At 42.2% G+C, this 24,548-nt stretch overlaps 1 protein-coding gene across 3 annotated transcripts in view; it reads right to left on the reverse strand.

Annotated features, from left to right (window-relative positions):
• Positions 1 to 24,548, reverse strand: part of NCALD (neurocalcin delta) — a 178,121-nt gene that overhangs the window by 9,622 nt on the left and 143,951 nt on the right. For all 3 annotated transcript variants that reach the window (XM_019642553.1, XM_019642552.1, XM_019642554.1), the window contains exon 2: positions 10,327 to 10,723. In XM_019642553.1, coding sequence (XP_019498098.1) covers positions 10,327 to 10,704 — 378 coding nt within the window. In that variant the 5' untranslated portion in view covers positions 10,705 to 10,723. The remainder of the gene's footprint in view (positions 1 to 10,326; positions 10,724 to 24,548) is intronic.

Here is a 24,548-nt window from a genome sequence, read left to right on the forward strand (position 1 = left end):
ACTCAACAGAAAGTCCTTAAGAATGTTAGTCTTTATCTATTAGGTGAAAGGAGTGGGGTTGGGGCTGAGAAATAGGAAAAGGATAATACAAAAAAGACAAAAACAAAACAAAACAAAAAATGTCAGGATGCCCTTACATGAATGTATTTGTAAAAGGGGCTTCTGGAATGAGGCAAGAGGCACAAGGTCTGAGTCCCCTGTGGGACCAAGGAGAATATGAGGACTCCTTTAAGAGGCTCACATTTCCAGATGGCTCTCGTAGCACTCAGACTAGATTTATTATTATTTTTTTAATGTGCATCAAAGCACAGATGGGGATTACACAAAACCAGGTCTCTGACGTGGGTGGTACTAAAGCAGTGAGCAAAGAGCTGAGGTGATGCATCCCAGGGGTCCCAAGAGTAAATGGATGACAGCCTGCAAAACCACATTTAGGGAATTGTCTGTCCCTTTGCTCCCTTCCCACGGCATCAACAACCTAAAGCTGATTGCATTAGAACTTCAAAATCTAGGACTCCACAACCCAGGGAGAAAAAAGACACAACTCCAGACAGCAATCTGAAACAAATCATGTCTTTTATTAGCTCCAATTCCCACCCACCCCCCAAATTTAATGGGATTAAACCATGAAGAGGCCAGGCTACTTCCCTACTATATTTTTAGCAACATCAATGAGAGGCCCAGCAGGGACATCCTGTTCTTAATTAAACTTGAAGTGCCCTATTCTTGTCTCTGGGTAAATGCAAAGGGATGGGACACCCTGGGGCCCAGCTCTGGCTCTGCCCTCTGCAGGCCATGTGGCTAGGGGTCTTACCAGCTTCCTGGTGTCCTATATTTCTTTCTTTGTCGCTCTTGGAATGTTGGAAAGGAAGGACTCACATCCTAACCAATAAAATTTGTGGGATTAACTGAGGGCAGGCACGATTCCAAGAGTTAAAAGCTTAACCTTCTCTCTGAAGGAAACCAGACTGATTCTTCTCATCAGAAGATGTAGGGTCTTCTAACAGGACATCCAAGGCCCCATGACAACCAACCAAGGGCAAAAGAAGTGAATAAGCACAGGGTTGTTTTTAGATTACAGATAAAGATCAGTACTCTGCTGAGCAGGCTATTATATACCAGGAGAGGATGGTGGAGAGAGGTCATGAGGATCTTTCTTGGAAACACTTTAAAAATAGGATGAATATCTATGTATCTAGAATGGAGTCAGTACTTTCTTATTTAGAACTAGGAGAGTATTTTATTTTATTTTATTTTTTAGATTTTTTTTATTGGGGAACTGGGGAAGGGGAACAGTATTGGGGAATTGGGGAAAAGGGACAGCCAAGTTGTTGTCCTTCAATCTTAACTGTGGAGGGTGCAGCTAGCTCAGCTCCAAGTCCAATCGCCATCCAGCCACCTGTTTGCAGCTCACGGTCGCTCAGCTCAAGGTGCCATGTTCAATCTTGGTTGCGGGTGGGCATAGCCCACCATCCCATTTGGGAGTTGAACCGGCAACCTTGTTGTTAGGAGCACATGCTCTCACCAGCTGAGCCATCCTGCCACCTGTTGGCAGCTCAGTGGCAGCTGAGCTCGGGCGCGGCTCACTGTCCCATGGGGGAATCGAACTGGCGACCCTGTTGCTCAGAGCTCGCGCTCTTAACCAACTGAGCCACTCAGCAGGCCCTAGAAAAATATTTTAAATCAGTAACTTTCCTAACAATTCTACCAAGGTGCTTCGGGCACTTCCACAGGTGGGGAGAGGATAAGGGGAAATTAAGGATCCTGCACCCCTTTTCAATCAGCTCCATTCTTATATCAGGTTTCACGTAAGATTTTACTTGAAAAATTCATTAACCCTCTCCCCCACCCCCCTCACACACACCGAAAAAACTCTTTAGTATTTTGTAAATAGCCCTACCATCTATCCTGTAATCAAATCAAAGACATCTTTGGCACCTCTCCACCATTTAGCCCCATATCGTCACCTGACCTATTAAATCTGCCTCCTTAATATTTTCTTAAGTCTCTTATTCCAACTGCCCCTGTCTTATTTCAAGTCAGTGTAGTGCCCCTCATTTTTAGATATGGGCAATTCATATTTTTTCAATCTTACGTAAAGTGTTATGCAACGAATGGCAGCTTCAAACAGCTCCTTCCAAAGAGCACTTTTACTGCCCTAAACAGGCATTATGTTACAGGCCTTCACATTTTGGGGTGGGGGCAATAATGCGTTTGCTTTTGGAATGCTGACTTGCAGGTACTGCTACAAAGTGAAGATGTCTATTAACAGCCAGACATAGTAGAGGTGAAGATCTGAAAGCAAACTGCTTCTTCATCCATACAATGGGGCTAATGCAGTTGTTGGGAAGACGAAATGAGATAACGCATATGGACTAGGTTGACTGGTGTCCTGCAAAAATTCATGTCCACCCAGAGCCTGGGAGTGTGACCTTATTTGGAAATAGGGTTTTTGAAGATGTAATCAGGTTAAAAATGAGATCACATTAGGTTAGGAAAGGCCCTAATCAATCAATGAACTGATATCCTTGCAAGAAGGAAATTTGGACACAGACACACAGGAAGAACGTCACGTGATGATGGAGGCAGAAATTGGAGTGATGCAGCTCTTCAAGTCAAAAATCACCAAGGATTGCCAGCCACCACCAGAAGCTAAGAGAGGCATGAACAGATACACCCTCAGGAGTCTACATAAGGAACCAACCCTGCCCACACCTTGACTTTGGACTTCTGGCCTTCAGAACTGTGACAGAATAAATTTCTATCGTTCTAAGCCACACTGTTTATGGCAATTTGTTACGATCATCCAAGGAAACTAATACAACATGGAAAGCACTTATCCCTATGCGAAGCCCATAACAAGTCCCAGGAAGATGAGACTTCCTCCAGCTGTGGCTGGAACTCTTCTTGGGAATATCCATGTTTAGGGAGGAGGAGATGGAAGAAGAGTCCACAGAGGAGACTGGGAGGGAACAGCCAGAGAGGGGTGCCTTTTGGGTAGGTAGGCATCACTCTTGTTTCCAATGCATACTTGATGCTCAGCTGAAACTCGTAAATTATAGCATGGCTTATCATGATATGATTAATCTCCTAACAAGAAAGGGAAAAATCAAACACAAAGGTTAAGCCAGCACTAAGGTTAGTTCTTAGAAAAAGTCACTAGCCTAAGCAATTGCCTGAAAGAGTATCTATCCTCCGGGAAAGAAATCTAAGTTGCATTCCCGAGTAACCTCTGTGGTCCATATATATAATTGAGAATTAGGCAAGAGTTCGGAGCTGAATTCCCAGGGGCCATATCAAGATGGACTAGAAACTCTCCCCTTACCCCCACTTTTTTTTTGCTTTTTAAGATTCAGAAGAGCACTGTGTTTCAGGTCTCCAAGGATCATATTAAAAGTGACATGGTATCTATGACATCAATTTAGAAAGACCATTGGGGAACAAAATGCAAGTGCCACTCAGGAAGCGGTTCTAAAAAGAATGCACACAGAAATGTCTCTGGATCTTAATTTGGTCCTCTGTGGTACAAATATTGGTTGCCTGAAATGGTCACAGTTGGTGCTCTTGTGACCAGGTGGGATTCATCTGTGGGTTTGTTTGGTGCCCCTGGAGGGCAAACCTTTGGATGGCCACCACCATCACCTCCTTTCCTCCTCATCCAGCTGCTGTAGAGATATGTATGCCTTATTCATCACATACATGAATCAGAAAATAAGTTTTCCCATACTGCTAAAAGAACAAAAATGAAATCTGTGATGAGACGCCAGTACATGCCCAACCTCCTTCCTCAGGTTTCGTCAACAGAAATGGTGTGAAAAGGTAAACAAAAGGTGTTCTGAAGGTCACTCTGCCTTTGTCAAAAGTGCCAACTAACCCAGAATCACAACTGGGAGGGACAGTCTGATTTTAAGACAACAGTTATTTGAACACCAAGTATTTTCAAAGCAATCACTAACAGCCAAGTCATAAATATGCGAATTAGAAACTATTCCAACCTGGTCTTTAAAGTAAATTTCCCGAGACTTGTTATGGATAACACTATGCCAGACTATATTCCTTTCGGAAAGTCTCTAACTTGAACTTGAGAAGAAATCCAGACAGGCCATCTTCAAACAGTCCTAATGCATGAAGTGAACCTGTGTGCTCAGGTTCGTGGCACGGATCTGGGGAACTGCTAGTACCAACCACATTCTCTCCTGGAAAGGTGAGTCCCGTGAGCATGACAGCAGCCCAGAAGTTTTAGCTTATACTCAGGGGGGCTGGTGTTTCACAGGAAAGACAACAGCTGAAGAAGGCCGAGAACTCCTAAAGTCGTCTGGACAAGAATTTCTCTTCTGTGAGGTTCCACCAATTGGAGGTTTAGTTGTGTTACCTCCTTTTCCTTTGTGAACACACATTTTACGACTACGTAAATTTAACTTAAACCTTAATGGAAGATTCTATCTATTGCTTGAACTTTGAACAGGAAATGACCTTTTTGTAATTTTTCAGGGAAACATCCTGTCCCAGATCTGGAAACTTCTATAGCCAATATTTGTTGAGGATTCCATGGTTGTCACTGTTTTATGTGCTCTGCTTGTAATAACTATTTAACCCTTACAATGACCCATGAGCCAGATGTTATGATTAGTTCTAGTTCACAAATCATGAAGACAATGCACAGGAAGGTTAAGTAACTTACCCAAGGAAGAGAAGAAAAAGGGAGATTAAAAAAGGAGGAAGACAATGTGATATTGACCAAGACACCAACTCTTACATGCCAATTTTTCCCTTGGCTCCCTTTTCATCTTTGTTTTGGATATAGGTGATCAATTTTTGTCTAATTATAAGGGTAATGCAAGGCAGTTTATACACTCCTAACCAATGGCATTAAAGGAGGACAGTTTAACTCCATGTTTTTCCTGGATTTTCTCCCTGGGAGTGCTGTGTTCCAATTAATGGATCCCTAGGTTCAGCGCTCTCGCACCCCCAAGATCCCGGAGACCATCTAAGCATTCATGGCCCAACTGGCAATGCCACTGACATGCTCCTTGGCTTTTCCTCAGGCTCAGCCTGCACTGTGATGGGTGTGGGGGCTCAGACCTGCCTTCAGCTGGGCTGGGTACAGGGAACGGTGTAGGGCTGCAAGGAGTCTCCTTCCTCCTGCAGCGGAGGGCTGACCCTAGTCCCCACTCAAAAAGGAGGACCTGCTATAACATGGGGAAAGGTCCGAGTCGTTATCTGGCCTAAGACTCCTGAGAGGGGGTTTTGATGCAATAATAAAATATTGGGCCTAAATCATGTTCCTAAATTTGTCACTTAAAAAACAAACAAATGCATGAATGCAAAAATGGTCATTTAAGACTCTGAAAATAAATCTGCATATGGTTTTGCTTGTTCATCTAGATGCTAATGGGTTGTCAGAAAAGTCATGACGTATTTTTTCTACATTTCTCGTAGCAAAAATGTGTCATGACTTTTCTGGCAACCCAATAATATAACACAAGATTGTTTTTTTAATGAGGACTATAACTGCATTTTGGCATATGTGGTAGAATGAATAATGGCCCCCCCAAAACATATACGTCATAATCCCTGGAACCTGTGAATATACTTACATAGTAAAAGAGACTTTGCAGATATGATTAAGTTAAGAATCTTAAGAGGGGGAGATTATTCTGGATTATCTGGGTGGTCCCAGTGTAAGACAAGGGTCTTTATGGGTGGAAGAGAGAAGCAGAAGAGATGCCCAGAGGAATGGCAGTGTGAGAATGACTCAACCAATCCTCTGCTGCTGGCTTTGAAGATGGATGACAAGGGCCACAAACCAAGGAATATTTCAGAAAATAGAAAAAGCAAAGAAACAGACTTTCCCCTAAAACCTCCAGAAAAAATACAACTTGTGGACACCTTGATTTTAGCCCACTGAAACTGATTTCAGACCTCTGACCTGGAGAACTGTAAGATAAATAACTTTGTGTTGCTATAAGCAACTAATTTTATGGTCATTTGTTATAGCAGCAAGTGGAAACTAATACAGTGTATTTCTGTATTACAGAGTCCACATTAGAGTCCTTCCTACCAATATTAGGAAGTATTCCAGCTTGTTACCATAAACAATATTCTGGGGATACCAAAGCTGAACTACAGGAAGCAACATCAGGGAAGAAAAACTAGAAAAGTATGGAGTCCTACACTCCATTCATTGTCAAGTCAATTATAAACGTGTTTGGACACCAATTCCTTGACCAATTATTATTATTTGTAGCAGAACATTTTGAATTTGCATTTAATAAATCATTTGAACTGCTGAGTCTTAGAGTGACAGAAGTTCAGCCAAGAATTTATATATTGACACTTGTAATAGAGCTGCAAGTTTTAGTCACTTGAAGAAATAGATCCTGAATTTGTGTATGATTCTGCTGGCCCACAGCCTGCCTCCTTTTCATCATTTCTAAGAGATATTTACCCAGGCACAAAGCAGAAACCTAAGGGACAGTGACTCCTCTGAAGTGCTCGTAAATGTAGCATCTGCAAATGTAGGTGCTCCTAAATAGTGTGGACCAGCTAGAAACAAAAGAGAATCCCTACAAAGGCACATAGATAGCTTCTTGGGACAGTGACAAGGTCTAGAGTGTGGGCTTTCAAAAGGGGGTGGGGGGAGGATAAAATATAGAATGGAAAGTTCGGTATTATATTATCCTTCAGCAAATTCCAGATCATCTAGAATCACTGTAAACTGGGGATTAACATAAGAATGAGGCAGAATACATGAATTCTCAATTTGCAAAGTAACAGAATACAATAGCATAGCCCTTAATAGGAAAATGGTTCTAAATTTAATTTAACTTCATTGGTGATTTGGAAGTCACCTCAGGATACTGCAATATTTCCTCTCTTCCATCAAGAATATTAATCATCAGGATGCTGTATGGTAGAAAACAATTAGGAAATTTAAGTTTTCCATTTGCAGGCTTCTTAAAAACCCTGAGTATACAGAGGGTGCTAAAAAATGTATACACATTTTAAGAAAGTAAAAAAACTGTATTAAAATTGTAATACTCAGTATATACCAATAACAAAAAGATGAATACAAGTCACATTTGACTTCTGCAATTACAAGAGGTGCTCAAAGTGGTTACCATCAGCATCCAGACACTTCTGATTGCGGCAAACTACAGCTTGAGCAACGCTGACCAAAGTGCCCACTTGTATACATTTTTTGGCACTCCCGGTATATAAGCGTTTATTAAGGAATCGGTGTCCTTCCAGTTATGACCTGGAAACTGACTATTGGCCTGTGAGTGGACCAAGATACTTTACAGAGAAGAAAATGCCGTGTTAGGCTGAACGTTCCTTCAATTTTATGATCACTTTTTACATTCCATATTGAACATGGAGGAAGTCAGCAAGGGTTCAGCAAGTGTGTACTAGAACCTTCTGCGCATTCACTGCAATGTTCCCACTGTCCCTTGCAAATTGGATTCCATAGCACATGGTGAGAGGCCATTTGCTCCCTATCTTGGCTCCCAGTGCAGGGTACTTTGTAGGTGCTTCACCCTAAGTGCAGAATGAATGTGGGAATCGTTTGATTTCTTTCTTTTTTTTTTTTTTTTAGCTGAGCCATCCCGCCACCTGTTGGCAGCTCACGGCTGCTCAGCTCGGGCTGACTCGAACCGCTGTTGCTCAGAGCTCAAACTCTTGAGCGAGCTCTTAACCAACTGAGCCACTCAGCCGGCCCTTTCGTTTGATTTCTTATAAGCCCACGTGGTCTGCAGGGTCCTCCGTGCCTGGGGGTCAACATCTTCATCAATACTAGCCACCAAACCACTGAGTAGGGGCAGCTGGGAGGATTGTGAGAAAATGCTAAACAGGAGATAATACAGTGGCTGACAGGAATTATTCTTCTTAGATCCCAGTCAGGAAGCAATTCTCTCCAAAAGGAGAATGTACTCGCCCCTCTCACTGCGGAGAGGCAGAGTACACGGGGGCGGAGCACTGCACTCCCAGATAAAAAAGGGGAGACAAAACAAAGCTATTAAAATGACTCACGTTTTAAATTTAAACTCTTGTTTAATTAGCAAAGATTAAGACAAATTGGAAAAGTGCAATGATATGGGGCACCCTTTTCTTGCTTCAGGAGTACATCTGGGAAAACAGTTTGGCAGAGTTTATTAAGAGCCATAGAAATAAACGCTCAGCTCGTTCAGCCTAGTAATTGATCTTCTGGGAGTTTAGTCTAAGGGAATATTCTAAATATAGAAAAAGCTTCATGCACAAGGATTATTTGTTTGCCATTTTGTTTTTAAAAATCACAATATTATGTATAATAATGAAAAGTGGAAAGAACCTAATTATCCAACAATAAGGGGAAATTAAGTAAAGTATAGTGTATGACTATTATGCAGCCATTAAAATGCCTTTATTAAAAGTTTTTATAACATGGGAGATGCTTGTGTTATTACGTTAAGTGAAAATGGCAAGTTACACAATTTCATATACATTAATGAAATCGATATTTTTAAATGCATGGAAATAGGACCAGGAAGATATATTAGAAAATTATTAGCTGTGATTCTCTTTGTGGGTGGAGTGGTATTACGGAGAATTTTTCTTTTTCCTTTATATTTTTCTATACTGCCCACATTTTTTAGTAGGCATTATATGTTTCATACATTTGTCCTTCGGGAAAGGGAGAAATCCTTTATTTTGGTTCAAGATTCCTGTCTCGAGGGATTAATTTAACACAATTTAATCAGATAGTTACCGCTGGGGTGAAGGAAAAGCCACCCACCCACGGGTCGCCCAAGCAGAAAGGAGAACTGGTTGGCAGGTTTTAGAGTTTCCTAATACAGGGAGGTCACGTGGACCCCTGCTCCTGAGTCCCTGCGCTGTGCTCAGTTGTCACTCTAACTGCCCCTGTGCGTTCAGTCCCACTGGCCCAGGTGCAGACCCCAGGCCTCAGCCACAGGCTCAATAACAAGTCAGTCTTGTGAGTGTCTTTTGGTCTCTGACCTTAGTTTCTGTAACCAGGTCTTCTTGGTTCCTCGAAAGCGAATGCCCTATACCTCCGCCCTCATTCGCACCAGAAGCTGAGTCCTTTCTGCCTCCCTGAGAGTTACACCCACCTCCCACCCTCCTGGAGGCCCCACCCCTCCCCCCAGTGCTCCAGGGGCTGCAGCTCTGCCTCTGAACCCAGGCGTCCTGGCATGAGTGCTGGCCTCTGTGATGAGCCCTCCAGCAAACCAAATGCCCACTCTCTCGGACCTGCTCTTTGCTGCCAGGTGCTTACCTGCCAAGACGGTGAGTGACAGCCCACTCTCCCTGGTGCCTCCCATCCACCTAGTCCTTCTGATTACCTGCAGCTGAGGCTCTCCTGACCTCTCCTGAGTCGTTTCTCAGTCTTTCAGGTTTGTCTCTGGGTCCCACTCACTGCTGATCACATTGCCACTGCCATGACTGTAGCCCCTTATGTTCCCTTCGCACTTTTCCCTGGGGTGTCACAAGGAAAATGTGGCCAATACGTGGGCCCCTTCTCCTGTTCTGTTCGGGAAACTTACTCTGGGCGAGTGATTTAGGGAAATAAAGTGGAGTGCCTCCTACTGAAATGATGGAGGCCTCAATTCTACAATGTTTGTATCTCCGATGAGATGAGACAGAACCTAGCCCAGAAACCTCTCCCTTTATTCAAGAGTCTGATAAAGTTGTAAATTAATGATAATGATGATGATAATGAGCTATTCTAATGGCTGGTACTGTGCTAAGGATTGCTCATAGACAGTCACACCTAATCTTAAAATAACCCACAACATGGATGGGCTCTGTTGGCAGTTCAATTTTATAGATGCGGAGAGTGAGGCTCACTTAGGTGAACTAACTTGGTCAAAGTCACAGAGGTAATGACTGAAAGAGGCAACGTTTGAACCCAGGTCAGAATTTGACAGTTCAATACCACTCCAGGAGCTATAACCTCAAAGGAAGGTCAGTGCAGTGAGTGGATGGAATGACCATAGTGAGCATGACCAACTGAGCATGACCAACTGAAGACTGCAAGTCCATCTGTCCAATGGGAGTCACCGCAAAGCCCCAGGTGACATGCCACGTTAGAATGGGGGCCCAATGTTGTCAGGTCTGAATTTTTAAGAGATGCCAACCAACCGGCATTTTTATGTGCAATAGCCCTGTTTTGTAATGTGGGTTCAACATTTTCAAGAACACTGGGTAGGCCAAATCAGTGCCCAGGTGGGCCACCAGTCTGCAACCTCTGCACTAAGCTATACTGTTCACCTTCCAATTCTTAATTACTTGTGACTTATGTTCTCTTTGGGAAGGGCTAGGGCTACGTACCTGCACAATCTCTAGCATTTCTGCCTTGCTGATGTAGCCATTTCCATCCAGGTCATACATGCTGAAGGCCCATTTCAGCTTCTGCTCCAGCTTGCCCCTCGATGTCACACTCAGGGCTATGATGAATTCTCTAAAGTCTATTGTCCCATCTCCATTGGCATCGAAGGTGCGGAAGACGTGCTCTGCAAATTTGGAAGCATCCCCATAAGGGAAAAAGTTCCCGTAAATTTTCTTAAACTCTTCCATTGACAAATGTCCACTGGGGCAGTCTCTCAAGAAGCCTTTATACCATTCCTGGATCTCATGCTCTGTAAAGTCTGTGCTTTCCAGCAAGTCCTGCATGACCTCTGGGCGCAGCTTGCTGTTCTGTTTCCCCATCCTGGCAGCAAGAATTCAGCTGTAGGTAGAAAAGAATATATATAATCTTCAGACTTATTCTTTAGAGGCATAAGTTATCATTTGTAATTGTTCTTCTGGGAAAAATAAATAAACTCTATTTTAGTCTAATAACATTGTCTAGGTTTTCCAGCGTTGTGGTCAGCCAAACAAAAGGATAGAAAGGCAGGCAGGCAGGCCAAAGATACACAGCACAAACATTACTGATGTTTTTTTTTTTTTAGAGAGAGCCAACCTGAAAACGAGATGCATAATGAAAGGGAGAGAAAGGAGAGAGAATGTTAGAGAGAGAGAGAGAGAGAGAGAGAGAAACTGACTACTTAGTTCTGCCTTATCCATTTGCAAGAGGTCTAGGCTTGGTTTAAGAAGACTGGTTCTAACACCCAATCCAAGTATTAGAAGGAAGCATTAAAGGAGAGGAAGAGAGAGAGCAAAAGAGATCATTCGCCATGTTTTATTACTAGAATATTTACTAGGAAAGTGCTGCTTGGGCACCTTCTGAATATTGTAAACACAGACATAAGTTAGGAAAATAGAAACCTACATGATACCATTAAATGCTGCCAAGATAGGTCAGTTATTTAGATTCACAAAGTCAAATCACTGTCACCACTGGGTTTACTCGTAGATGGGAAAGATGGCGCTTCATAAAGTTATGTATGTCTTATGGTTATGGCTTACAGAACAGGCTAAACTTTCCTTTTTAAAATACAAATAACTTCATATTTTCTTATCCTCATGGTAGCCCTCATCCATAGTCAAATAGTGAAACAACACAGTGATGCACAAAGAAAAAGGTCAGCATCATTTAAAATCTTAATTAAAAAAAAATCATTTAAAAACTTAGAAATAAACACTGCTAGCATTTTGGTGTGTGTCCTTCCAGATTTTTTTAACATGTACTTATCTAAATATGCTAGTAACATATGTTTTAATGCATTTACATCTAAATAGCAAGAATATATATCTAACACCTTTTTGTTCTATATTTTAAAACTTAATATAATGGGGAGAATAAAGGCAACTTTTGTTAGATGGGGAAATACATGTAATTATCGTTTTCCCATTCATATAGACAGTCAACATTTATTGAAGGCCATATACCAGACATGTTTATGGCACTGTGGATGAAAGAAAAGACATGTCCCCTCCTCTTTAAGGGACACCCACTTGTGTATATACAGGGGTGGTGGTGCAGGGTGGGCACAATTCAATAAATTGGGAATGAGTGTGGTATAGTGAGAGGACACAGAAAAGAAACCCAAGCCAAATGGGGGCAATCAGGGAAGCCATCTTGGAGGAGGTGATATCTGAGCTTAGTTTCTATTTCCAAAGTTTTATGATTTAAGAATGGTCAAGATAAATCCCTTTTCATAAAGAAGTTCTGCACTTATATTTTGCATTTTTCTTATATTGGAAAAAAACCTGAAAGTAAGGCCTGGAAAATTATATATTATTTGATGATACATCTCTATTTTAATCATAATTTTCCACTTCCTTTGAGATCTTACACTTGGTGTGCTTATTTGTTTATGATATCTGTCTCCCTCCCAGGTCTCATGGGATATACTATAAAGGGGACACCACAAATAACATTTGGTGAGTTAATGAATGACAGACCAATGATTACAACATGGAAATACGGACTATCTTTTTGGAAAAGGCGTCTTCCCACCACAAAGATGAGGCCCTAGTTTTCAGAATGCTATTTGACACACTAGTAGTTAAGACTTGGTCCTGGGATCCCTCTCCTCCTCCCCCAAGTTTTACTGAGATACAATTGACATATAACAGTGTGTAAGTTTAAGGTATACAACAGAATGACTCGATATATGGGTGTATTACAAAATGATCACAATAAATTTACTTAATATCCATCACCCCACATAGTTACAAATTGTTTTTGTGTTGAGAACTTTTATCCACTCTCTCAGCAATTTTCAAATCTACAACACAGTATTGTTAACTATAGTCACCAAGCTGCACATTACATCCCCGGAACTTATTCATCATATAATTGAAAGTTTGTATCTTTTGACTTCCTTCACTTATTTCCCCCACCTCGCACCCTTGGGGTCTCTTACATTGCATTTCCTGTATACCTGTTTGTTGCCTTCACTAATAATCAATTCCTAGAGGGCAGCGTTTGCATCTCACGCTGCTCAAACTTCTTTCATAATATCCACAGTTCAGGAAACAATAAGCAATCCTTATTAATTGCTAAGTTGACTGATTTTGTCTTCGGAGTTCTGCACTAGAGACAGAACTGGCTCCACTCCAGCTCTCAGGCAGGCTCCCCGAGGGCCAGTGAGATAGAGCGGCCTTCCTATGAGCAGGACCAACAGCTGCAGGAAGGAACTTCCTTTCAGCGGTCCCTCTTTGAGCGGAATCAGGCAAACATCATATTATGCAAGAACAGAATTAAGCTACCACTCCAAATAGAGCACAAACAGAATTTATAAATTGAACCTTCCAATAACTTTCACTCCTGTCTCGTGTTGCCTTTTTTTCTGGAGGAAAAAAAGCAAAGTTAGAGGGGCTGGTTTTTATTAGAATTTTAATACTGTCATTTAGTTGCTAAGTTGGCAATTTGCCCGAGGTAAGAATTCAGAAACATGAGGTAATGCATAATACATGGGTTTACAGAGCTCTGAAACATTTGATGGAATTTGCAAACAATTTTGAGTTTTCCTTTTGGGGAGTTCTAGAATATAGCTTTTTGGTGTGGTGTTCAATCAAATCACTGTTTCTACACTTCTTATTGCATTTAGGTTCTGTGCAAATCATCGTGTACTTGGCCTTGGGGGGAAAAATGCCATTTTGGTATTTAAATCCACTCTCTTAAAGAATGATTTATTGGGCCGGCCGAGTGGCACAGTTGGTTAAGAGTTGGCTTAAGAGCGCGATCTCTGAGCAACAGGGCCACTGGTTCGATTCCCACATGGGCCAGTGATGCTATGCCCGTGCTGATCTGTCACTGAGATGCCAACAGGTGGCAGGATGGCTCAGCTGGTGTAACAACAAGATTGCCTGTTCGATGGTGGGCTATGCCCACCTGCAACTAAGACTGAACTTGACACCTTGAGCTGAGCTGCCACCCGGATGGCTCAGTGGATAGGGCATGTGCTCTTAACAGCAAGGCTGCTGGTTCGACTCCCGCATGGGATGGTGGCTACACCCACCCGCAACTAAGATTGAACACAGCACCTTGAGCTTCAAGGCCACGAGCTGCTGATGGGAAGCCAGGTGGCGACTGGCGCCCTCCACAACGAAGATTGAAGAACAACAACTTGGCTGTTCCCCTTCCCCAATTCTTCAATACTGTTCCCTTCCCCCAACTCCCTGACACTGTTCCCCTCCCCAATTCCCCCAATAAAATCTTAAAAAAAAGAATGATCTATTTCCTACATATATAAAACATTGCTTTTTCAAAGCCAAACTTAAGTTCCTTTCTCAGTGTTTAAAAACTGCTTCTCATTTATTAGCTGTTTTTACACTGGAAACAAATTGCCTCAACATTTTGACTGAGTCCCCCACTGAGACTGATCTGTGTGCAGCTATTTTTCAGTAAACAGTAATTAAACCACATTTACAAATTCATTAGCACAGAAAGGCCATAACACAAACAAGGAAGAAGAGCATGGCATAAATTATTTGGGGAGCGTGTGCTTGTAATTTAGTCCAGAATTTGTTTCAGTAGATAATTACAAATACTTTACTACCTAGGTTGTCTGAACTTGCAAAAACCATCTGGACTTGGTTAGACTGTATGACAAAAATCTCAGGGGACATACGATAGGAGTTTCATTCCTTGGGGGAAAAGGGGAAAGATAGAGGAGTGCCTGACAATACCTTTTTCTTTTGAAATATAAGGATTTCTGCCTGTTGGAGTTGAACAGGGAGAAAAATAACATCAGGGAAATGCCACATTAATTACCATTCAAGAAAAAGATGGTCTGGAGGCAAATGTTGCACTTCAGGTGAAATCTTTTTCATTACTCCATTCAGTCAATAAAACATTCATTTTGTCCAGTAGAACATAATAGGGAAAATCTCAGACCACTGAATAAAAATGCTTGAGTTCAAAGCCTGACTCTGTTGTTGCCTAGCTCTTGGGTAATTCAGTTAACTTCTTGATGCACCTCAGTTTCCTCATCTGCAAAATGAGTTCAGTAGTATGAGTTCATGTGTCATTGATTTGATGTGAGAATTAAACAAGACAGTCATCTATGTAGAACTCCAGCATTGAGTCAGGGCCAGGCACCATGGAAAATGCAAACCACACCTTATTCTTGACGGTCCTTCATACATTATTCTGTTGAACTTTTATAGCAATCCTGAGTGACAGACAGGACAGGCATTCTCCATTTTATAAGCAAAGAAATGAAAACTCAGAGAGGCTAAATGACTTGTCCTTAGTCACAGAGTTTGTGAATGAGAGAGCCAAACATTAAGCTCAAGGTTTGCTTGGCTGTTCATTGGTTTTATCACCAAACACCACCAGCTCCATGGACAAAGGATGCATAGAAATTGAGACAACAGTTCCATAAAACATTAGGAAAAAGTAGCAAAGAGAGAGGAGACAACTTCCTACTGGAACTCATTCCTTCCACACATATGTGCTAAGTGTCCACTAGGAATGAGGCACGACTCTAGGCACTGGGGATTCTGCAGAAAACAGACCAAAAAAATCCCTGTTCTCATGGAACTTGCAGTCTAACGCAGGAGACATACAATACAGAAGATAAATAAGTAAAATGTTAGATGGAGATGTGCCATGGAGAAAAGTAAAGAAGGAAGGGGTTCCGGGAATGCCAGGGTGGGTGGTTGGGTGTTGAAATTTTAAATAAGCCAGGGAAGACCCCATTAAGAAAGTAACATTTGAGAAAGACCAGAGGAAGTGAAGGTGGTAGCTATGGAAATAACTCGGAGAAGACTATTCCAGTCAGAGAAAACAGCACATGAGAAGGGTCTAGAAGAGGAACAGGCTTAGCACGCTCAAGGATATGGCTGGAGTGGAAGGCATGAGGAACTGAAGGAGATGAGATCAGAATAGTAATGAGGGGCAGATGATGTGGGACCTGGGGGTGACCCTAAGGACTTTGGCTTTCACTCTGAGTGAGATGAAGTCCCTGTATGATTTTAGCAGAGAAGTGAGAGGAGTGATTTGTATTCTACCAGGATCACTCTGGCTGCTGTGTGGAGAGTAAGCGAAAGAAGGGTGAGTGCAGAGGTGGGGACACCAGTTAGGACCCAGTGATCCAGACAAAATGCAGTGGTGGCTGGACCCAGGGTGGTAGCAGCAGAGGAGGCGACAAGTGGTTGGATTCTGGAAACAGCCTGAAGGAATCAACAGGATTGGATGACAATTCAGAGGTAGGGTATGAAAAAAGAGGGCAGTCCAGCATAACTCAAAGGTTTTGTCCTGTGCAAGTGTCAGGATGTAGGTGACAATTGCTAAAATAGGAAAAAGCAGGAAAAGTATTTTGAGGGGGATTAATGGCAAGATGTCTTTTACTATAGTGTGTGTGTGTGTGTGTGTGTGTGTGTGTGTGTNGATGACATTCAGGACATCAAGGGTAATACGACGACAGCTCTGATGGCCATTCCAGAAAAAGAGTTCCAAAACTGCTTTGAAGGGTGGACTAGGCACTGGCATTGGTGCATAGCTTCCCAAGGGGAGTACTTCGAAGGTGACCATAGTGATATTCAGCAGTGAGGTATGTAGCACTTTTTCTAGGATGAGTTCGCAAACTTAATTGTCCGACCTCATACAATTTGTTGGTGGAAGAATCAAAGACTAATCAAGGTTCAGTCCCTAGGCCATCATTGCATTTCCATCTCCCCTTTCTCCCTTCCTCAGCTCCCACCATCCTTGGGACTCAAGGTCTTCATATTCCTCTCCAAGGTCTCCAGCCCAAACCCATTCCTCCATCAACCTTCTTTCTGATGTCTTCATTCTACTACTGCTCACCTGTTGGAGGCAGGGGAGCACAGCAGTGGGGAGCTCGGTCTTTTTGGTTAGGCCTTCACTGGAACCCCAGCTCTGCCTGGCCAGCTAAATATCCCTCACCAATACTTTTTCCCCCAAGCAAAAAAAAAAAAAATGTTTAGCTTCTTGAAACTAGAGCATTTTAAACATCTTCATTTCCAAAGAGAATCATGGTTTTACATTTGCATAATTCAAAGCTCACGTGGGTAGTTTTCATTGTCTAAAGAAACAGCCTCAAAGTAATAAGGAAGTCTCTATCTCTAGCAAGGCACATAATGCTTGCAGAATTTTTTTTAAAGCTTCTCTCTATCAAGGTTTAAAATTCTTAATTCCCGAGTTTTAGGCTGGGCAATGATCCTGTTTCACTACTAGTTTACCACCTGTCTTCACTGTCAAGGTCAAGCTTAGTTAGGAAATAACCTGTAAGAATTTCTTCTAACCATGTGCTTCTATTTTGGTAGCAGGACACAGCATTGCCTCCTGGCCTTGTGCACCTGTCTTTTGGCTCACACAGAAGGTGACACTATGTATGCAGCACCCTGGGGTGTGTAGATGATGGTGCGGAAGGCTCAAGGAGGCCTGAGTGCGCCTGTCACCTGGAAGGTCAAGGGAGCCTCACCACCCTATTCACAGCTCAATAAAAAGCCCCAAACCTGGGCTGAGAAGTCCTGACTTAAATGACCAAAATAAAATTCAGTAATTGTAGAAAAGAGAAAATTTCATGACTCTATTATGAATGCCCCACCAGTGATTCAGAGTAACTCAATTGCTTTTCTTTTGATTAGATCTACTTCACTATTTTAGCTGGTCGTCTCTCATGGTATAAAACACACATAAATCCTGACTTGTGATGCTCACGCATCATGCTCTAGCAAATAGTAGTTTTAATTACGCAGAAATAATTTTTAAAATTTGGTCACTGATATTTAGGGAAAAAAATCAGTCAACAGAATATTTCCTTTCCATCTCACAGCCTCACTGATAACTGTATCAAATTTTCTTTCAAAGTACAAAATCAGATACACTGAGACCAGAGGATACAGCACAGCAGTCTTTCTAAGCACTGTAGACTGGATAGAGTGAATTAGAATCTCTTCTCCATAGGAAGCAGTTAAAGCAACTCTTTTTTGGGGGAAAGACTTAATTACAAAGTGATATCACAATGTAGTTAGTGAGTAGGCCCCATTTCCATCACTCTGTTCTTTCCTTGCTATTTGGCATGATGACAATCAGCTGCTATGCGATAAGTCTCGAACGCATGAGGGCCTCCTAGTGTCCCCAGGCCCAACAATCACTCCCATTTCATTACTGGTCATATGCCAACAATGTGCTAACTGTTTTCCACACATTATCTCATTTAATCCCTCTCACGACCTTATGAGGGAAGTACAACTCACCCATTTCACAGATGAGGTCACTGAGGTTTAGGGAGATTAAATAATTTCTCCATGACCACACAGATAGGAAATGGTGGAATCAGATTTGAATCCAGCTGCGCCAGACTCCAAGTGCTTGCTGGTATCATCATGCAGCTCTGTATCACCTTTAAAGAAAGGCAGCTGGAAATGAAGACTGCTCCCATTTGTCTAACAGTTTACAGTTATATGAAGCACTTTCACATCCATTATCTTATTTAATCCTCCACAATAACTTTGGAAACTAGTTATTATCCCTACTTTACAGTAAGGAAACGAAGGCTCAGAGAGGTCAAGTCATTAAGCCAAAAATTCAGAGAAACGTCAGGTCTCCAATATAAAGATGAAATTCATAAATACTGACATGCAACAAGGCTACATGATAAGGGATGAACATGGATTTTGAGGTCAAAGGTTTGAATTTGAGTTCCTGTTCTGTCACTTACTAGTTAAGTGACACTGGACAGGTCGTTTAACCTGTCGAGTTTCAGTTTTGCATGCGTAAAATGGGCATAACAATAATACCTCGGGTCGGCCGAGTGGCTCAGTTGGTTAAGAGCTCGCTCAAGAGTGTGAGCTCTGAGCAACAGCGGTTCGAGTCCAGCCCGAGCTGAGCAGCCGCTGAGCNTATATATATATATATATATATATATATATATATATACTTTTTTATTTTTTTTTTAATTTAAACATTCACCGTATTGTTCGATCACACCTTGTAAGTCTAAAGTCTCAGGAAGACATCCAGGGAGGAAACATAAATTTGTATTTAGTATATAGATAGTATTTATAGCCAAAGGCTGGATGAGAGCACCAAGAGAGTGAATGTGGATAGAAAGGAAAAGGGATAGAGATTGAGCCCTCAGTCACTCGGACGCTTACACTCTGGGACAGGAGAAGGAACCCGTGAAGGAGAATGAAAAGGAAAAGGAATGGCCAACGAGGCGGAAGGGTGACACAGGCTGAAACTATGCCCTCTTCATCGTGGTGTCCTTCTTGCCCAGCTCACGGGGGCGCAGCAAAGTGCTTAATCCAGCGGAACAATGGGAACTGGAGTGCTTGGTGTCCCCCCTGAATCTTCTACTCTCCACCACCCCAACGTGCCCCATCTCATAAAAGACAGCATCTTCCACCCAGCGGCTCACCTCAACACCCTAGCACTCACTTGTGACTCCTTTCACTTTTGTTCCCTCGGCATGTACAGTTGATTCTGTCTCCAAAATTTGTCTCACATCCATTTACTTGCATGTCCATCGTCACCACCTCAGTCCCAACTACCATCACTCCTTCTTGGATGTCTACCAGACACTCCTCGCTGGAATCTCACTCTGCTCTCTGACCTTCTTCTCCCTACCCCTGGCCCCAATCTATTCTCTGCTCAGCTCCCCAGGGTGACCTTTGAAAAACATACCGTATCCCCCATGTATAAGACACACCCTTTTTTGAAAACTTTGGGGTTTAAAAACTGGGTGCACCTTATACAGTGGTTGTATGAGCACAAAAACAAGTGCGAAAAAAGCGGGAAATGCAAGTTCAAAAAAATCTACAACTGCTGTATAAGACGCACCCAGTTTTTAGACTCCAAATTTTTTGAAAAAGTGTGCGTCTTATACATGGGGATAGACTATGTCACTGCTTAAAGTTCTATGCGGATTTCCTAACACACTTCACATAAAATCCAGGCTCCCTCCTTTGGCCCACCAGGCTTGGTGTGAGCAGGACCCTGGCCATCTGTGACTTTTCTTTCAGTCCATTAAGCCCAGGTACCCTGGCCTCCTGCGTGGTCCACCTATCTTTCATCTGTTAAATGCCTTTGCTTCAGGGCCTTGAAGAATACTTTTAAATAGCAAATAACTCCTCAACACTTTAAAATGTGTGTGTGTGTGTGTGTGTGTGTGTGTGTGTGTTTCTGAATCTGTACTGTTATTCCATTAAACATCAGCATTCTGTTATTCAGCAGCTTACTCTGACAAGGACAACATGGAATTTCCCAACTTATTTTGGGTCACATCCAGTATTCCAAAAAATAAATCTGGGGTTAATATTGACCACGGATGAAAAAGGACAAATATACAAGAAGAGAAGACATTAAACCACCAACAAAGAACCATGACCAGGAATCTAAAACATGAAGTTAACTTTCCATTTAAAAAGAAGAAAAAAGGCATAGCTCCTAAGAATGATGCCACAGGGAAAGGAAATGGAGACTGGTGAACAGTCTTTTGGAATGCATGTGCTCCCTTCTTTATTATTATTTTTTTTGTATTTGTGGAGAGAAAAATCTGCAGCATTTCATTTCTGCAATTCCTCATAAGTTCTAAAAACTCTGTGAGTTAATTCCTCAGAGCTCAGAGTTAAATTTTCCAGGGCAAAGTCCATACCTTACCCTGGATAACCTGGTTAGCTTCAGAGGAAAAGTCTCAATGCAAACTGCACTGAGGTCTCTTACACTGAAATTTACAAGATGCTACCTAGCAGCTAAAGTCAAGTTCAGCTGCAACAATGAACATAGAATGCACAGTGGTTTCAGAAAGAGACCAGGACAATGAAAATATTTGCTTATTTGGGACATGTAACTTTGTCCCCTAAGAGTAGTCAGTTTGAATTTTCAACCAATGATACATCTAAATTATGAAACCATAACTAGATAAAGGTTCCTAAAATATAAGGAAGGAAATGATAAAAGTTATAGATGGATGGGAGCAAGCATTCATTTACCATGACTTGGAAATCAGGTATTCTACCCATGTGAATTTTACAGGTGGCTAAAATCCAGCAAATTCATTTCTAGGTCAATTGTCTTTGATTCTCACTGACAAGGAAAAAAGTGACCAAATAAAAATCTGAAGAGCACATGGCTTCAGAAATTCCTCTTCAATGGAATTTGCTGCTCAGTGGGAGTTTGAAAGGAGACTATATATATATATATATATATATATATATATATATATATATTGAAATGTTTATATATAATGGGCAAATTAAGAAATAAAACACAATGGTGCATACAGGGAAAAATTAAAATATTAAAGAGGGACAACCGAAGTTGCATAACAATTCCTAAATTAGTTTTATCTTGTGGAAAGCATATTATCTCCTCTGGCCTCTAGTAAGATCAGCTGTTGTGAGACCAGATCGATTTCCTACAACCTCATAAAATGGCTTGGTGAGAATTGCCTGAAGGATATCACAAAGCCATTGCTTGCAGGGAGGTCATCTTCCCTACCAGGACAGGCATGGGGACCCACACCTCCTGATTGATGGGCCACACCTGTGGCTCACAGTCGCACAGCTGGCTCTCATTCTCCTGCAGAGAGGTGACTGGGTTTGAGATGAGCACTGAACTGGTACAAATACATAGTGAGCAGGAAGTTCACTAGAAATGAGTTTGCGCTTCCTTCTGTCTCCCCCCCGCACGAGGAGATACAGTCGGGAAATCCATCTGCTCTCCTCAGGGTGAGCAGGGCTTACGGTCTCTGAATTACCTGGGCCCTTGTCTACAGAGCCTGCATTTCAGACTGCAGGGGGGCTGGTCTTGGGCTCTTTTCCAAGTTTTCTTTTCCATAAAAATAAAGGGCAACCGCACTACTGCCAAGAAAACGTAGATTTCTGTTAAGAATGTGAATAGAACATTATCTAACAACCCTTTGCCCCTCCCCTAAAATGGGAATATCATATTTTGTTTTTGCTGATTACCCAAGCATTACATTATTATTGTAAAAATATAAGTATTCAAGAGATGTAGAAATTAGAACTTGCTCTGGTCCAATACCGCTCCATGGAGGATAGCCATTATTAACAGTTTTCTTTGTATATATTCTCTTAGACACTTAAATGCATACATATGAAATCTGTATGCTCTAACCATACATGGGATCATACTATACAGTTCTGTAGCCTTCATTTCAGTTAAAAGTATATTGTGGATATTCTTCCATTTTATATATATGAATGTATCTTATCCTTTTAAATTGCTGGATTTTCGTTGATTGATTGATTCAATGGGCAAGTATTGAGCACTGACCTTCTGCCAAGCACTGAATTAGGTAGTTGATTGACTAGTTAGTAATGTGAGGCTTATAGCCCTTTGGAGTTCCACTGCATGAAATTTATTTAATCCCCCTTGATGGACACTTAGGTTGCTTCTACTTTTCTTGTATTCCACTGGCATTTACCTTAGTCCTGGTTCCTGGAGTCTTTGTGGGGCACTTATTACAAAGAGGTTCTTGATATCTTTGATGAGCACCATGATATCCAGACCCTCTCTTATCAATTCTCCAACAAACCATTTTCCTCTAGAGTCTTGACATTCTAACCATGCATTTTGCAAGAGTTTGCACACCAGCAAGGATTAGAATTGAGCTGGAATTGGAATTGAGTCTGGAATTCCACCCCACCCCATCTGGCCTACCTGTGTTACAGGCACACATGCAAGTTTGGCATTTGCTATTTCTAGTACCTAGGAGTGCCCGCCCATCTTGCTCTTTCAAGAGTGCACTATTGTCACTACGTAAATGCCCCCTCTCTTTTCAGCTTAAATAGATGTTTTTACCCAAAGGGCGCCCTAAATCCTTTTTACCTTGATCCTCAACTCCTGACTTTTCATGCTCACTGCTCTCCCTGCTGCTACTTCAAGTCTAGCTGATGGCTGACTCCCCCATCGCTTCCTCCTACGCTGCTAGCAATTAGCAGTCAACTTATATTGCATGCTTAAAGTGTCCTTAAGTAAACACACAGGGTCATGCTAAATGGTCACCTTCTAGGCCTGCAGAAACTACAAAGCTGTCGCCCAAAAATAAATCAGTGCAGTGCCTGAAGTTAAGCGCTTCAGATGAAGTGCACATGTCCCCTCGCTATCGGACCACCTGGCCATCGGACCACTGTATCCGAGCTGCTTGTCTGGGCCTCGGGGCCAAGATGCCAAGTCAGTGTCAGCTGCAGAGAAGGAAAAAGTGGGGAGCTCTGGGGGCCCCCAGGGCTGCCACAGGCTAAGACCCTACCTAAACTGGCTGACTTCTGTGGAAATCTAATTGCAATAAATGTCTGCTTAGTTAAAGGTATTAAGCATTCTCTTATTTGAAAGACAGAAGTTATTACTTTGGGTTTTGATAAAACCATAAGGCAGAACAGTGAGTTGTCATAGACTGAGAAGGGCAAATAGCTATGGGGATGGAGGCTTCATCACTCAACCGGCAGCTGGAGGTACATGAGCAGCCCAAGTCCCCATTTTTAGACACCCTGTAGGGGCCACAAATGCACTTATATAGTTAATTGATACAAGGCCCTCCATAGCATCTAAGAATAGTTCATAACTTTTATAATTTATTTAGCAAACATGTGTTTAACATCTACTGTTTCCTGGCTTAGAATGAATATTTGTATAAAAATAGTATCCTACACGGGATAGGGAAGAAGGGAATCTGGGATTCGGGTTGCAGCACAGAGCGTTTTCATTAATATTTTATTTTTACGATTTTATATTATAACTTGGTATTATTCCAAGGACAAGGAGCTTAGAGAAGCTGGCTATCATGACGAAGTCACGCAGCTGTGGTCCCAGGGGAGCCGGATCGGAACCACCCCCCCACTCCCCTGCCTTCCATATCTCTGACGCGATCACTTGCGGTGTTTGAATGGCTGCTTCTGTTGGAAGGTATCGATTGATCACTCCCTATTCTGGCTGAAATCTTAATGTTTGTTCAGCAACCATGTGTACAAGTGATAAGTCCATTAACTGGCTAACAAGAAGAGACTATAAAGTAATCTCCTTTAACCTCCCCTCCCTTTTGTGTCCTTCAACAAGGTGCATGGAAAGAGAATTGGACGCGGTGCAGACGACCTAAACTGAAGTCCTTATTATACGGTTGTGCTATGTGACCTTGGGAATGTCATTTGACCTCTCTTGGTCTCATTCTTCTACAGTAAAATGGGCATAAGAACACCTTTCTCATAGGGCTGATTGAAGGACTAAATGAGAAAAAGGAATCCCAGTGAATGGGAAAAGCTCAATGTTGTGTCTGGCATCTAGCAGGTGCTCAGTAAACATCAACTATTAATCTGAATGAGATTAGGGTTCAGTTTAGTGGGTTGTTTACAAGATGAGCCCTCCATATTTGGGAGCACTCTTCCCCGTGCTTTAATGAAGTATTAGAAAAGGCCGGCCGAGGGGCTCAGCTGGTTAAGAGCTCGCTCCAGAGTGCGAGCTCTGAGCAACAGCGGTTCGATGCCCGGCCCGAGCTGAGCAGCCGCTGAGCTGCCAACAGGTGGCAGGATGGCTCAGCTAGAACAAACAAACAAACAAAGAATTAGAAAGAACAAGAAAGTGACATAAAAGGGAGGGAGAAAGGAAGGAAGAAAGAAAGGAAGGGAGGGAGGGAGGACGGGAGGATGAGAGGGAGAAAGAAAGGAAGAGAGAGGAG

Source organism: Hipposideros armiger, unplaced genomic scaffold (assembly GCF_001890085.2).
Source record: "Hipposideros armiger isolate ML-2016 unplaced genomic scaffold, ASM189008v1 scaffold_70, whole genome shotgun sequence".
In the NCBI taxonomy this organism is placed as follows: Eukaryota; Metazoa; Chordata; class Mammalia; order Chiroptera; family Hipposideridae; genus Hipposideros; species Hipposideros armiger.